Source organism: Euprymna scolopes, chromosome 14, assembly GCF_053919585.1.
Source record: "Euprymna scolopes isolate OS-2025 chromosome 14, ASM5391958v1, whole genome shotgun sequence".
NCBI lineage: Eukaryota > Metazoa > Mollusca > Cephalopoda > Sepiida > Sepiolidae > Euprymna > Euprymna scolopes.
This window is the reverse complement of record NC_136495.1, coordinates 51,843,234-51,856,627: the sequence shown is the minus strand read 5'-3', so window position 1 is coordinate 51,856,627 and position 13,394 is coordinate 51,843,234. Positions and strand designations below refer to the sequence as shown.

Genomic DNA, 13,394 nt, shown 5'->3' with positions numbered 1-13,394 from the left:
CTTTCTTGTATTTCGCCCGTATAATACCACAAGTTTTTTTCGACTTGTCCTAGATTGCTTTTATGTAGATAACAGATTAAATTTAAGATATATAAATATATATCTAAGATATACACTAATAAGTATACATGATAATCGCTTTCATTGTTTTAACTAACAAAGAAATCTGAAATGTCAAACATTCTGAGGAGTTCATTCACATAAAGAGGTAAATTGTATTGCAAGTTTTCTCAAAGTCTTTTGCTCTTTTGCTAACGTTACACATGTGTAAACATGTACACTCAACACATTGTAGGAGATAAAGAATAAGAAAAGACCTTTATTCCTCAATCTCCCGCCATGCGTGACTTCTCATTATGACTTTGATGTCACCCACATCTCTGATGTGATCATGATCCTTTCAAATGTGATCTCAATCATCAGTCTGCACATACATTCTTCTTTTTATAGTCTTTTTCCTTATTTTGTTATGACGTCACTTTGCACACGGCACTGTCATTTGCTTACAGCTGCCATCCGGGTTCTGTTAGATTTTTATCTCCAAACTCAAGAATACTGGGTTGATTTTATTGTCAGGTTATGATTTTAAAAAGATGATCGACAACTATAAAGAATATTTTGCGACTCCATGATTTATTCCAAACATTATTGTCTCCATGACAACTAGTAGATTTTATTTTTTATCCATTTTAAAATGAATAATTTTTCGTATTTTCTTGACCAAAAATCTTTATATTGATTTACCATTTGTGGCTGAAGTTTTTACGCAATGGTGTCTGTGGCTTCAAATGGTATTTTATGTTTGATTTAAACAACTCTATAACTCAACGATTCTCATGTGCTCATAAAAATGGCATTGCTAAAAAGTATCGAGGTGGAATTCTAGAAAAGTGTCGATTAAACATTTCTTGATTTTTAAAAAAATTGTTAGAAAATGTAAATTTACAATAGGGAATTTAGCTTAATGTAAAATGTAGTTATTAGCTCCCTGCGAAAAGATGTCTTTTTTTTTTTTTTTTCGTGTTGATGAGTCGGCAATTTTTTGCCTTTGTCAGAAACTGCTGAATGATCTTGTGGAGGAAGAGCGGCAAAAGTCACGCCAAGTCGGAAGAGAAGCGTTACAGAGCTGCAAAGAAGAGATGAAAAATTATGTTGCCGAACAACGACAGGTTGGTTCAGTAACAATTTGTCTGGGGGGAAAAGGGGTTTCTTTAGGCAATAACCGTTGCATACACACACACACACACACACACCCACACACACATATATAGATATATATGCACTTGCACATAACAAGCATACGTTATTAGCATCTGTGTGTGTGTGTATATATATATATATATATATCTCCCATAATGTATGTGTATTTAAAGATCTGCACATATCAAAACAAATAGACATGAGCCTCCGTTATTATTTATGTGTTTATCTGCACATATGTGCAGCGTGCATGCATGCAGACACATGCAACTGTTGTCATACACGGGCATCTAATTAATGCATCTATCGACATAGCAGGCAAATATGTGATTGCACAATGTAAAACATGTCAGTATGCATATATATGTGAGCGTGCATAAATGCACACACATAAGATTTTTTTTTTTTTTTGTGACAGGGTAATTACTAGGGTAAGAGTCTTAATATATTTCGTAAACATTAAATTTTGTTATACCAAAAGTTTAATGCTGAGGAATTGGCAATTATTCAATGATACCTGTTCAATTTCAAATTTTTTCACCATAAAAATTGGTTATAATTGAATATCTAGTTTTTCAGCATGAAACCTTTGGCATGACAAAATCCAATGTGTAAATACCTTATTTGGTGTGTGTGTAAAATAAATTTAAAGGATGGATAAAAACCTGAAGTTTATATAGAAAATGAAAGAGAAAAGTTAAACTACAAAATCAAATCAAAAACACGCCAGCAAACTAATGTTTCGTTTCTTCAATAGAAACTTTATCAAAGTAAGCATATTTGTTTGTAGAACATGAACTATGCAAAACGAATCAGAAATCCTATCCTGTTTGATTTGACAAAGTTTTTATTATAAAGAGATGAAATATGCTTTTTTTTTTTTTAAAGATTTTGTCATATATATACATACACACACCATTACTTCTTATTTAGTTATTGGTACACTGATAAAATCCCAAGCAATAGTTTTAGTATAAATAATATTTATATTAAGAAAAAAAATGTAATAGATGAGACTAATTGAATTTTTTTTTTTTAAATCTCAGTTAAGATTTAATGAATTAATTTTAATAAATTTGTGTTTTGAAATGATTACATGTAAGCCTTTTCTACTTTATAAAACTTTTGCTTTCTCATTGCAAAAAATAAATGAATTCTTTCTTGATTGATGTAAAACTTATTTATATCAATTAATCATACACATGATGAATATTTTATGTGTGTGTCTTTTTATATATATATATATATATATATATATTAAGAGAAATAAAGACGGAGGACTCAATTATATTTGTAAAAGCACTATTATTTCTAAGTTGATATTATACAGCAATAAAGTGATTGGCATTAGTTTCAAGCAATCGGGTAATTCACGGATGAGAATACATGTGTATCGTTATGATAACCACCCAACCAAAATTACCAATTGGGTTTGAAACAATGGTTTCAGATTGCTAATTACTTTATTTCTGTATATCACCACACACACAATTTTTTTTTTGTCTTCAAGCATGCTTGTTGAGTTTTATTTTAATTTTTTCATCAGTTTGTGTTAACTGTCATTCATTCATGATATTTTTGAACATTCTGCCCAAAGTTTCAGGCGAGTCCTTTTGCAAAAGGAAACAGATTTGCTGCTCTCTTTTTCTTAAGTTTAATGTCCACGTAGGTGTCTTGCAAAAAAAAAAAAAAAAAAAATAGTTTTCTTAATCACCTTGCACCCATGTGTGTATGCACATACTGTGTATTTCTACATGCACGAGAATATGAATGTAGGAAATCAGCCACTTTAGTGACACTTTTTAATTGCACTAAGCATATATCGCTTAAATCATTTTGTATGATAAAACCATGGTTGCTATATTTTTATTTTCCAGTAACATCTCATAAATTCTCTGCACGCCAAACTATAGCACATTTTCGTTCTTGTCTAGAATTTCCCCTATATTAAAAAACAAGAAGAAAGAAAAATCTGTATGATGAAATAAAAATATATTCCAAAAATAAATTGTAAATTGATAAAGTAATTTTAAGTTTAAATAAAAAAGTCAAATTTTATGAGTGTCTGTTTTATTCAACATTTTGAAAACAATGGGAGATAACTCAAACTTACAAGATTTATGCTTTAATGCCTATGAATTCCCATTAATTGCTTAAAAACGATTTTTTTTTAATACCTGGCTGAAGCATCCAATACGCAGTATTACAACTTGCAGGGGTTAAATGAAATAGCTGCTCTCTTTCTCCTCAGAACTCGTTACCTGAGTTTCCCTTACTCTGGTTGTTTGACTGGTTTTAACTCCTCGGGGGAGGATCATCCGCTTAACCACAATAGTAACTTTTATCAGAATAATAATTTTACTGAAGATGCCTACTGCTATCTAGGTTGAAGCAACTCCTAGTGGGTATATATAGTCACATAATGTGCCAATGCATATGTGACTACAATTGTCTACTATTTAGACTGACACCCCAAAACCTGATGGTTAACCTCCACATATCTGGTCTGTTAGAGTATTCCAGAAAAACATTCATGTCTTTCTGCTAAAACTCTTCAGACTACAAATCTAAATTTGCAGTATTTTTTTTTTTTTAAGGTAATCAAATTTCCATCATTGCTTGAAAAAACAATCTAATGTTGAATTAATCTTAATCCAATCATCTCAAATAAGTCATAACATTGATTGTTATACGACTTTACTTATGATTTCCAAGCGATACGGATCAAATGTGGAACAAGTGAAGTTCTAAGCTATCCCATTTGTGAAAACCCCTTCCACTCGACTCATAGTCTAAAGATGGAAGATTAATTAAAACCAAAACAACACATAATCAATAAATAAATAGTGAAAGGCAAATGTCACGTTGATTGTGTCTGCCTGGCAATACAAATGAATAGTTTCCAAACATTTCTTGTCTCTCTTGACTTTTGAAAATGGAAAATCTTTTCATTGTCAAAGTTTTATATATGGAACCAGGAGTTCATTCTATTTTCTTTTTGATTAAAAACCACGTGGTGCTCCCCCCTCCCATTTAATAGCAGTCAAAGACAAATCGTTTGAATTAGTAACAAAGACATTTCTTACATATTGTACTGCATCTGTTCTTTGTCAGTAGAATTATAGAATTAATGGATATTTTTATTTTATTTATTTTGTATATTCTGGTTACTTGATAAAAAGAAAATTATATTTTAATTTGTACAAGTCTCTCCTGTCTCTCCTCAATTTTGTGTTTGGATAATTTGTATTACTATTTTTATAAGCATTTTAGCCAATATAACCGTCAACCTTCTTCTCGTGCATCTTAAAACATAAGCAATTATGGGTTCATTTCAAAATTCCATATAAACTTATGAGTTTGACAAGACACTTAAAGGTTAGGTTACTCTGGACTATGATCATAAAAACAGTAGTTTAAATAATATAATCACTAATTTATTTATTTTAGGTCATGCAAAATATTTTAAATTTAATGAGCTCCCTCTGCCCACCTCCTCACACTAGTTTTTATATTCTGTGTTTTTGTTTGTTTTATTTTATTTTTTTTGTTTTGGTGTCCGTTTCACATACGTCTCTTTTCTTCAGCTGGACCAACAACTCCGTCGACGGCATTATGCTGCTTTAGATTTGTTTTTGGCAAGTGCCCGGCAACAACTTCAATTGTTGATGGAGGGAGAAACTGACCTTGTATCGAATCCAGTTGATAACCCTCGACCAATGACAGGGACAGAGGCTAATGGGAGGCCACCATCTAATTCCAATCCTCATCCTCCTCCTCCCCTCTCAGAGGAGAAGAGAGTCTGAGCCATTTGGAGGTTTCGTCTTTTCATCTGAATCTGGTTATCTGCAGAGATAAACCACTCTAACTTGTATTGGTCACTGTATCAGTGGTCAGCGTCTGTAATGGAAACTTACGCGTTTGAAATGGATGCACTGCCAGTGGAATTGCAGCTGCACTTAATCAAGCGGTGAAATGTCAGACATTTTGGATTTTAAGCCGTTTCTCTCTCCTTCTGTCCAAATTTTTTTTTTTTCTTTTTGAGCTGGACGTTTTTTTTTTTTTAATTCTACAAACTGTAATTAAACTTATTGAAATAAGACCAGCACTTTGACTGATGACTCTTAAATTCATTTCATGTCATCCAATTTTTGTTTTTTCATAATAAAAGTAAAAAAAATTTTTTTTTTTTTTTTTTTTTTTTTTTTTCCAAACTGGGCTTTTTATAATTAAATGTGATTTAGGAAGATCACATGGTATCATCTATGGCCTTTCTTTTCTATAAAGTTTTCCAAAGAAATTTAAAAACAAAAAAAAAATCAAATAACTTTTGATTAGACACTCTCACACTCCTTGTGTTTTTGCGTTTCTATTAATGATTTGATCCATCAAATACAAATAAGTGTTTAATGTAATGATAGCAACATTTTACAGCGTCATAAGAAAAAAATGTGGAAATAAAAATGTTATTTTTTTCAGTTTAAAGGATATTTGCACGTGAGAAGTCACAGTCGGTAGCAGTTTCAGTTCACTTTCTCTATAAATGAAATAAGTTCAGAAAATTGTTAAACTTTATTTTTAGATTAACATCAAATTAGAAACATATGCATTTTTAGTGATTTGCCTACAAATAAGCAATTTGGACATATTTTGAGATGCCAAAACATCAATTTGATTTTAATTAAATTTCATCTTTGAAATAAAGTTAAGTTTGTTGGCATGAGTTTTGTTTATTTATGTTCTAAAAAAAATTGAAATTTATTCGTTCTATAAAATGGATGTTATGTTTCGTTTTGAGGAAAAAAATTGATTGTGCATCAAGTTATTTCGTTGTTAGTTGAATTTCATTTTAACATGATTAAATAAGGATTGAACTTTCAACCTCTGCAAGACTGTCATTTAGAATTGATTATAATCAATGCCTTTAACCATTATGTCATAGGTCTTATTTGGTTACCCCTCCCTTACAATTCGATATTTGTTAGAGTTGGAAAAAATTCTGACATTGTTAATTCTTTGATTTGGAAAGAATTTTGTTACCAAACACATGAAGCAAAATATTTTAACATTGCCCCCATCTCCACACACTATATTCGAAATAAAATTTAAAACATTCCAGAATGATAATTTAAGATTATTTCATTAATATTAAGCATTGAACAAAAGTATTTGAAATTGGTGCAGCATTTTGAAGATTTTTTTTCTCATTTAAAACAGACTGTTATAAATTAAAGAAAAAAGCGTGGAATCAAGGAATTCGATTTCAAGATTGGGGAGGGGGGGGTGAGGAAAATAACTTTTACATAAAATAGAATTTTATTTTTATTATTCACTTGCACTTTTGATTGCAAACGATCACAAAATGTGAAACTAGAAAAAAAAAAAAAAGCATTTGCAAACAACAGAGCAAAAAGAAACAAATTTGGTTTGATTAAAGTTTTTATCTTGAAAAGGAAACTTTTTAATCTTGATTTGTGCATTTGAAGAAATAAGGCAAAAAAATTGTAATTTTTAACTGCCGCACTGTAAATGGTTATTTAAAAAAAAAAAAAAAAATGAAAGCTACAAAATCTTTTTTAAGGTTTTGATGAAAATTGTTTTTCTTTTGCAGACATTAAAATCAGACTTTTTGTGACAGTTTTACCAGCTAAAAATGTTGACTGTATTTTGTCGTAATAAATAGTTTCACACTTTTTCCAGCCTTTCTTCCTCCTGTTGTACGTTTTGAAACATGTCTTTAGGCAAAAAAAAAAAATCCAATAAATTCATTAAATGTAAATGGGTAAAAATATGCAACCAGAAGTCGCATATATTTGTTAATATACCACTACCCCCTCTTCCTAAAAGATGATAATCCCGGAGAAAGTGGTATCATTACCCTCTTCCTTTTGGAAAGGAAAAGGTAATGCTTTGTAGGATGGATGTATGATGAAAAGAAAATATACTACAGTCTTCCCCTCCATAGATACTACACTATCCTCCCTCCTTGAAATGAGCATTGAAAGCATTGTTTTACTTTCCAGCTCAATTCTTTTGTCATTCAGCAAAAAAATAAATTTTTTCTTTTTGGTCTCCCAACAAAAGGAGCGTGGACCTGTAAATCCACCCTTGTCCGTATGTCTGTCCGCACTTTTCTCAATAACTACGCCTTGGAATTTAAAAATTTTGCACAAACATTCATGGTATGAATAAAAAAAGTAATAGATTTTCCGGGAAAACTCCAGTTGCCCCCATAGGGGTGCCTTTCGGTTTAAAATGGCTAAAATTGACACTTTTATGCTTAAAAAAAAAAAAAAAAAAAAAAATACCTTGGATTTTTCTTTCTGAAAAATTGTAACCAACTGCTTTCTATATAATTTTGTTGGTCTATACTTTGCAATAACTCTTGGGTGTGCCCCAGGGGTTCTTTAGGGCTGATAAACACTCCATTTTTGGGACTATTTTACCATATTTGTCCCAAATTTTCTGTGTATGTCTATTTAGCAGTTTTGCATGGTGCTGAACTCAAATTTAAATATATTAAAGGCCTTGGGAACTTTGAGGGCTAAATAAGGGTGAGGAGGGGGGCAAATGATGAACTTATTCATTTGTTGTTTTTTTTTTTTGCATAGTGTAGAACTCAAATTTACATATGTTAAGGCTAAAACTGTACCGTTTGTTCATTTTCACCTGGATTTGACGTCTTCTTAGGACTTTTGGGGCTAAATGGGGGGAGGGGGCGGCAATGCTGAACTTAGTCATTTTTTTTTATGTCTCGTTCACTGCACTCATTGGGAGACCATGCATGCTTCACTTGTTTTTTTTTAATTTCTTTTGATAAAAAAAAAAAAAAAAAATTGTAAGGCGATCAGACTCTGGAGTAGGGATCAGTTCCGCATATGAATTGGATATAAAATCATTTTCTATTTCTGTGCCATACGAGCATGTTAGGGCAGTTAACCATTTTTTTTTTTTTTTTTTAGTAGGGGACTTGTCACTCGAACTTTGGTAGAGGAAGTAATTTTTTTTCCATGTGACAAAATGAAGAAAAAAAAAAAAAAATAGCGCGCAGAATTCATCTCTGTAGCAAAATTTGGGAAAGCATTATATAAAAAGTAATATAGTTTTGGTTTCAGACACAGATACTAAACTTCCATTAGTAAGATATGTAAAATTGATTTATTTCATTTAAATATGACAATTGTTTGAAGAGAACAAATTATTTACAAAATTACAATTATAAATCTGTTAATCTTTTTCAAGTCTCAGGCTGTAAAACAAAATTATTAAAACATTTCCTTCAGATGTCTAAAATAAATTAAAAAAAAAAAAAAAAAAAAAGCAGTAATCCACACAAAGACAACGGAAAAATTTTTTTTATTTATTTTTTTTAATGAAGAATTTTTTTCTTTTAAAGAAAAAGTGTTTAAATAAAATAAACTGATTTTGTAAGAGAGAATCATTTATTTTCTGAATTGAATTTTCCATTTCTGTTCTATTTCTTTTATTTCTGTCTGAAAAGAAAATTCATGACAAAACGTGGAGAATTGCTGAATTTGTTAATGTCCATCCACATTCCATGCAGATTATTTAGACAAAATATTTATAAATTGAGAAAATTCAATCAGAATACTTTGTCTATTTTAGTTTTTGTTATTTCAGTCTTGATTAGCTCAAAAATACTTAATTCCATTTTTGCTGAATTTTGTAGCTCAGCAAATCAATATTGTTTGAATTTCTTGTAGCGACAAGAGACAATTTTGCTGAAAGACAATTCAGATGATTTTCAGAAATTGGTAGGTTTTGACAACCAGCTGAAAAAAAAAAAAAAAAAAAAGCAAGTTAATTTTAATAATTTTCTTAAAATAATAAAATCTGTTTCATCAGTAATCTATGGCATATGTTGTTTTTAAAAATAAAAAGTAAAAATTAAATTTCCAATTATTTTAATATTTAATTATAAATAAAGCCAGGAGGAGTTTTTACTCTAAATCACATTTACTTTCCACTGCCACCCATAACACCATGAAGAAATAAATCAAATTTGTAGAAATTCACCATAAATATAAGAGAAAGTCTTGATTTGTTCATTATGTTGTTTTTCTCTCCTTTGTTTCACATTCAATTATAAAAAAAAGAAGAAAGAAAGCTGACTTCTGGTTTTGTTCAAATCTGATTAGGGAGAACCTATTATGTTTGTAAGAGTGTCACCATTTTATAGTTCCTAATGTGGCTCTTTCTGTTAGAGCACTGAACTTACAAAGAAGTTTGAGTTCAAAACTCACTCCGGACATAAATATTTTTATTAAAATTTTGTCCCAAAATTCAATTTGACATATCAAATTACAACAAATTGTTCAGTTTTACTTTTTACTATAATTTACAGAAATTACGACCCTGGGCGATGGCAGGGAGCCCTAAAAGTACTAAATAAACAAGCCGTGTGTGCGTGGTCCCTCTCTGGTGCTACATGTGAGATGATGCCACAAAAAATAGTGAATAATGACGAATGTGAGAAGTTTTAAGGTTGAGTTAATCCTAAAAGCATTATTTCCATCATAGTTAACAAATCGAGTAATTTGATTTGAACTTATCACATTTTTTCACTCTTTTTGGCCCAATCATGGTGGCTGGGTGTTTTAAGAAATTACAGTGCTTTCAGGGTATTCCCCCAACCACTTCTCACAATTCAATCGTCCCAAGCAACACACTTCCCCCTGTCGGACTCGTCAACATTGGGAACACCTGTTTCTTCAATTTTGCGATGTAAAACTTTTCTTGTGACCTCTTTTGAGCTCCTGGGAACATCGCATCCCAGTGAAAATGGACAAACAGTGCATTTTCATGCCTTAAGATGTATATTTGAATTCAGCATCATAGAAAACCACTATACAGACATACATATCAAGTTTTTGAGTAATATGAAAAAAGAGCCACAAAAAAGCATTTTTTTTAGTTCTAAAAGTCCCAGAGAGATGCAAACCAGAATTTTGCAAGGGTCACCCATACTGAACTTATATTAAGAACAATGGCCTCCACATTTTGGCCAAGTTTCAGGAAAATCTAATGGATGGATCAAATGCTATGGGGCAAAAAGTATGCTTTTTTGGCCATTTTGGGGCATTTTTTAATTAATTATTCAAAAATCGAATTCTGTCATCCAGTTGACTTTGCTTTTTATTTTTTTTTTTAATATTTAACAGATGAAAACAATTGTTTTAAGACAAGAATATTTTTTAAAATTTGCATTGTTAAAATCTCTATGACTATCCCTTGTGTGTTCGTCCATTACACTGGCTATGTTGTCCTACACATTGTGCCAGTCCAAGGTAGCTGTTAGTCTCTGCTGCACAAAGAGTCCTTTCAAGCAAAACGATAAGTCCAGCTTATGAATAGATAATAGATGTTTATTATTTTTAAGATTAAAGGCGGTTCCCATCTACCTAATTGAATGACAGACTTGCATCATCCGATCTCTGCTTGACCAGATTAAAACACATCAGCACATAAGACTCACTTTATCATTTACCGAGAGGCCCAAAGGATCCAATCTGCTCAAAGAGCTGCAGTGATCAAACTGCTTGATAGCTCTCCTGAAAACCAACTGCGCATTTTAAACATTCAAACTCCCACTCTCTCTTACTCAGCTTTGACTGTCCCTTCCTATCTCCCGAAATATTTTCACCTTCGACTGGTTCTGGCCTTTTGTTAGTGGTCATTGCTCAAAGATTGGCCACTGGAGATATCCATTGAAAATAATAGCTATCCGGTCTGCGTTTTTGGGTTCACTCTTAGATGACCCTAGGCATTGTTCACACAAAGCTAATCCCAGTGACACACTTCCCACTCAATGAGGATCTTATTTTCCTCAAACAAAGATAATACTTCTTAGGGGGTATAACTCTTCAGTTTTTTGTGCTCTCCTCAGTCAAACACCTAACAATTGCACGTCTGTCATTCAGATGTAACAACTAATCATGCTGTGCAGCACGCATTTGCATTTCTACATGAATACAATTGTTATCTGACAACCTCTCAGGTGTCTGTCTGTTTCTCATCTCTAAGCAACTTACACGTTATTATTACAATTACTTAATGAAAAATGCAATAAAATTCTCATTTAATTAAAAAATTTGTACGCTTTTTTTTTCATCCTATCATTTTATAAATTGAGAATAAAACATTACCTTAATAAAAATTAAGGTACTTGTCCATGATTCCCCTTATATTAGATAAAAATAAAGAAAAAAATCTGTATGATGTATGGACCTGTGATGGAACGAAAATATATTTAAAAAAATCATGCAAATTGATGAAGTTTTATTTTTGTGAAGAAAATCAAATTTTCTGAGTACGAAAGGAGGGACTGTCTCACATCACCTTCTTGAAAATAATCTCAAGAAACAAGGGTGGTAATTCAAACTGGCAAAATTTTTGTAATGCCCATGGATTCCCATTAATCGCTTAAAAATGAGTTTCTTTATAAAAATAAAACTACTTGATTAATGTTTGTTTTTTTAATATAGGGAGAATTCTGGACAAGAACCAAAATTAGTAAAAGATTTGTTGAATTAAGATATCAATAATCAAACGATATAATTGAATTTTTATGTATTATTCAGACTTCTGTTCTCATTTTGGATGTTATTTTCATTATTCAGTCAATGTAACTTTCAACTTTTTTCAGATAAGTCTTGTCAAACTTGGAAATCTATACAAAAAAAAAAATTCCAGAGTTCAACAATACGCATCTAAATAAGGTCTTAGGTTCTATCAGCTGAAACACTGAGACTCAAGATGAGAACAGTAGTTCTCATAATACAAATTATTAATCTTCATCTAAAAACATTCCAAAACAAAAATAAATTTTAATTTCAAAATTCAATTAAAATAATGAAATTAAAAAGATTCCCAGACAACATCAGCAATGTATAACACGTTTAAAAAAAGAAAAAAAAAAAAAAGAAAAAAAAAACCTTTTTGGTTTTTTGATAAAACAAAATTATCATAAAAAATTCTTGCATTTCATACAACTTGAACAGTTCAAAAAATTTTATTTCAATAAAGAAAACCACCACGGAATTTCTATGAGGTTCTAATGGTTGTCATGAATGGAGCAACTTTTTAATGAAAGAAAATTTGGACAAACAAGAGAAATCATTTAGGAAACAATTTCTGGTTAGATTTTAAAAAGATCCGCTTACATTTGATTATTTTAGTCTCCGTCGCCAAACTCATGGCGAGCCAATTCATCTTCTTTTTCGACTTCTTTTTTCACTTTCTGCCATTTCTCTACTAACGATGAAACGTTCTTCTTCTTCAATGTCAAACTTGTGCCCGTGATCACCTAAGAAAATGGTAAAAGAAAATTAAAATGTATCAACAATGAAAAAAAAATTATTCTGATAAATTTGGATATTTTTGCTTTTAAGAAAATAATTTCCCCTCATCATAAGATAGCCGTTTTGCCTTTATGTAATTCATGCCATCAAAACTCAAATTTCTAAAAAAAAAAAAAAAAAATTAATGAATCACAAATACAGGTTTTAAACACTATGGAGGATAAATTCTTTGATTGCAGCAGATTATCTGGCCAGATCACGTAGACAAGTGGAATCATATCTGTTGATGAAATGTAGCAGCAATTCATTCTCTCTTCCCTTTTTTTTTTTTGTTTGCCATTTCTTCAGTTAACTACTGTGTGACTATGTGCACATAAGTGGCTTTTTAATCCAACTTCAGTCGTACACAAATGTTAACATGTGACACAAAAACTGTCCTTATAAAAGGTGCTTGCATGATAATACTGTGAATCCTCTGTCGCATCATGCCACTTCTAGATTAGCAGATTAGACCACAAATATGAGAACTCTACACTGTAGATTGTGCTGTTATAGCCTACTCATAAAACTTTTGATCCTGCTTTTGATTGTGTGATTATGGATACATACATTCACAAGAATAATTAATCTAGCTACAAGCACGGTCAATAATGTTCCTTTCTCTCTCCATGTACCTAAAACTAAATTAAATTTAAAGAAACAGTTTCTTCTTTAGAACTGCACGTCTGTGGAACACAATACAATGGTGTTGCTTCCCAGCTGACTACAATATGGTTTTCGAGTTCAATGTAAAATTCTTGAGCTGTCCTCTTAAATAATCAATTTCGATCATGATGTCTCACCATTCATCTGACACACACACACATATATATA

At 31.1% G+C, this 13,394-nt stretch overlaps 2 protein-coding genes across 4 annotated transcripts in view; one reads left to right on the top strand and one right to left on the bottom strand.

Moving 5' to 3' along the window:
- The window catches only part of LOC145293005 (uncharacterized), an 89,033-nt gene extending 82,272 nt beyond the window's left edge, over positions 1-6,761 (top strand). For both annotated transcript variants that reach the window (XM_080139263.1, XM_080139261.1), the window contains 2 exons: positions 1,056-1,169; positions 4,788-6,761. In XM_080139263.1, coding sequence (XP_079995389.1) covers positions 1,056-1,169; positions 4,788-5,006 — 333 coding nt within the window. In that variant the 3' untranslated portion in view covers positions 5,007-6,761. The remainder of the gene's footprint in view (positions 1-1,055; positions 1,170-4,787) is intronic.
- Positions 6,762-8,546: 1,785 nt separating this feature from the next.
- LOC145293004 (uncharacterized) overlaps positions 8,547-13,394 on the bottom strand; it is a 78,799-nt gene continuing 73,951 nt past the window's right edge. For both annotated transcript variants that reach the window (XM_080139260.1, XM_080139259.1), the window contains exons 17-18: positions 12,384-12,526; positions 8,547-8,993 (exon numbers count right to left, since the gene is read on the bottom strand). In XM_080139260.1, the coding sequence (XP_079995386.1) occupies positions 12,395-12,526 (132 nt within the window). In that variant the 3' untranslated portion in view covers positions 8,547-8,993; positions 12,384-12,394. The remainder of the gene's footprint in view (positions 8,994-12,383; positions 12,527-13,394) is intronic.